The following is a 2,314-nucleotide window of genomic DNA, read 5'->3' as shown; positions in this document are numbered from 1 at the left end:
TGGAAGATGTGTTCTGTGGTGGTGCCCAGAGATTGGAGATGGGTGGATGCTGAGGAGGGGAGGAAGAAGGGAAAAAAGTGACCCAATCAGCAGAACATACTCTGGAGAATCGAAGGGAGAATGCAATGCACAGCCTGATCTTTCTCATATGCAGTGTTACTAAATGATAATGATTTTCCTGAGTGGAATGAGAAATAAAAATAAAGGTAGGATGATAGCCTGTGACATGAGTGTTCTAGTTCCCTCCCGTGTGCTCTCCAGCAAGGCACCAGAAGCAATTGTAACATTCAGAGGCAATCACATTCTTTTTTCTCTTTTAGTGGGCATCTGCTTTGCCTGTTATTTTATTTTTCAACCTAAAATAATATTCGTTATTATCCCTGTTAGATTGGTAGTCATTCAGCATTCTTTAAATATATATATACACACATACATATATAATCCTATAAAGCAGCAAATCATTTGTACAAGTTCATCTCGCCAGAGTTTTGTCTTTTCTCACCTGCCTTCTTAGTCCTTATGGATAATATAATTCCGGGTACTGGTTGGAATAGGGTCCCCTACTCCTCCACCATCTTTCCCCCCTCAGTACATCATTTATTTAAATTGTTACTGATAAAATCCCATGGCCCTGTCTTTAACATGATACATCCACTCCCCAACAACTGTTTATTATTTGAAGATTTCTTTTAAAAATTGCTAAATGCTTGGTCCTGACAGGAAACATGTGCTAACAGAGGATGGAACAGAAAAATGGCAGTTCTTTCACTGGGTTTATCCTGCTGGGTTTCTCTGACCGGCCTCAACTGGAGCTAGTCCTCTTTGTGGTTCTTCTGGTCTTCTATCTGTTCACTCTGCTGGGAAACACCGCCATCATTGCCTTGTCCCACCTGGACCCACATCTTCAGACTCCCATGTACTTTTTCCTCTCCAACCTAAGCTTTCTGGACCTGTGTTACACGACCAGCACTGTCCCGCAGCTCCTGGTGCATCTCAGGGGAGCAGACAAGTCTATCTCCTTTGGTGGCTGTGTGGCTCAGCTGTTTGTTGCTCTAGGGTTGGGATCCACAGAATGCATTCTCTTAGGGGTCATGGCATTGGACCGCTATGCAGCCATCTGCAAGCCCCTGCAGTACACAGTGATCATGCACCCCCGTCTCTGTGCCCTCATGGCTTCTGCATCGTGGTCCATTGGTTTTGCCAACTCCTCATTGCAGACAATGCTCATCTTTATTGTACCACTTTGTGGGAAAAATAAAATAGACCACTTCTTTTGTGAGATCCCCCCACTGCTCAAGCTTGCCTGTGTTGACACCACTGTGTATGAGTCTGAGATGTTCTTCGTCAGTGTGATCATTCTCCTCATACCTGTGGCATTAATCACAGTCTCCTATGGTCAGATTGTCAGGGCAGTCTTAAGAATAAAGTCAACTGCTGGGCAAAGGAAAGCGTTTGGGACATGTGGGTCCCACATCACAGTGGTCTCCCTGTTCTATGGCACGGCCATCTACGCTTACCTCCAGCCCAGCAACAACTACTCCCAGGATCAGGGCAAGTTCATTTCTCTGTTCTACACCATCGTCACCCCCATGGTCAACCCCGTCATATATACACTGAGGAACAAGGATGTGACGGGAGCAATGAAGAAGGTGCTTTGGAGGGGCCATGACTCTAGATGACTGGGCAGAAAGACCCTTTGATGGAAGACGTTGAATGCCAGAGCACTTAAGATGATTGTGTCCCCCCGCATGTCACCCAAAGTTTCCTCTGACAACTCTCAAGGGAATTTCCTTACCTCATTCTTTTATGCAAGTGAGTGCTCAAAATCTAAGTCCATAGACTCATGCAGCCTCCAGAGATGCTGCCTTAGTGTTCCTAGAGTGCCTGAATCATTACTATTTTAAAAAGCTCCACAGATTTTTCTTATTTCCCCCCACTATGGGAACATAGTTTCATTTCTACTTAGAAGGAGACATTCAGGAACATACCACAAAGGCATAGGGAAACTAAGAATATAAGCCACCAAAACACTGTAATAAACATTAACATTTTAGCATTTTCTAGCAAGTTGTTGGAGGCACGTCACTTATTCTTGCATTGTGATCATGTCTCTATTAAGAGGTCCATAGGTTGACTGTATCACAACTTTTTCAAAGAAATAGGTGGACAACTGTGAGGAAAAGAAATCTTTAATTCAAAGAAAATCCTGCTAACATCGATCCTGATGAAGTATATTTAAATCTTCTTTTCATACCATTTAATAATTTCTTTGATCCAGGTGTCAATTGATCAATGCTTTTGTATCTCAAATCCC

General features: G+C 43.3%; 1 protein-coding gene across 1 annotated transcript; it reads left to right on the top strand.

The window, feature by feature from the left end:
* Positions 1-719: 719 nt before the first annotated feature.
* LOC114199787 (olfactory receptor 2B8-like) lies at positions 720-1,679 on the top strand. The gene has a single exon (XM_028091796.2). The coding sequence runs from the start codon at positions 741-743 to the stop codon at positions 1,677-1,679; it is 939 nt and encodes a 312-aa protein (XP_027947597.2). The 5' UTR covers positions 720-740.
* Positions 1,680-2,314: the final 635 nt, after the last annotated feature.

The sequence above is a fragment of the Eumetopias jubatus genome, unplaced genomic scaffold (assembly GCF_037043125.1).
Source record: "Eumetopias jubatus isolate StellerSeaLion01/CBP00866 unplaced genomic scaffold, mEumJub1_p1.0 scaffold_6, whole genome shotgun sequence".
In the NCBI taxonomy this organism is placed as follows: domain Eukaryota; kingdom Metazoa; phylum Chordata; class Mammalia; order Carnivora; family Otariidae; genus Eumetopias; species Eumetopias jubatus.
This window is presented reverse-complemented; position numbering and strand designations above follow the sequence as displayed.

Bases quoted from the DNA above. Each gene is read 5' to 3' on its own strand.
- LOC114199787 (XM_028091796.2), top strand. From the start codon at position 741: ATGGAACAGAAAAATGGCAGTTCTTTCACTGGGTTTATCCTGCTGGGT.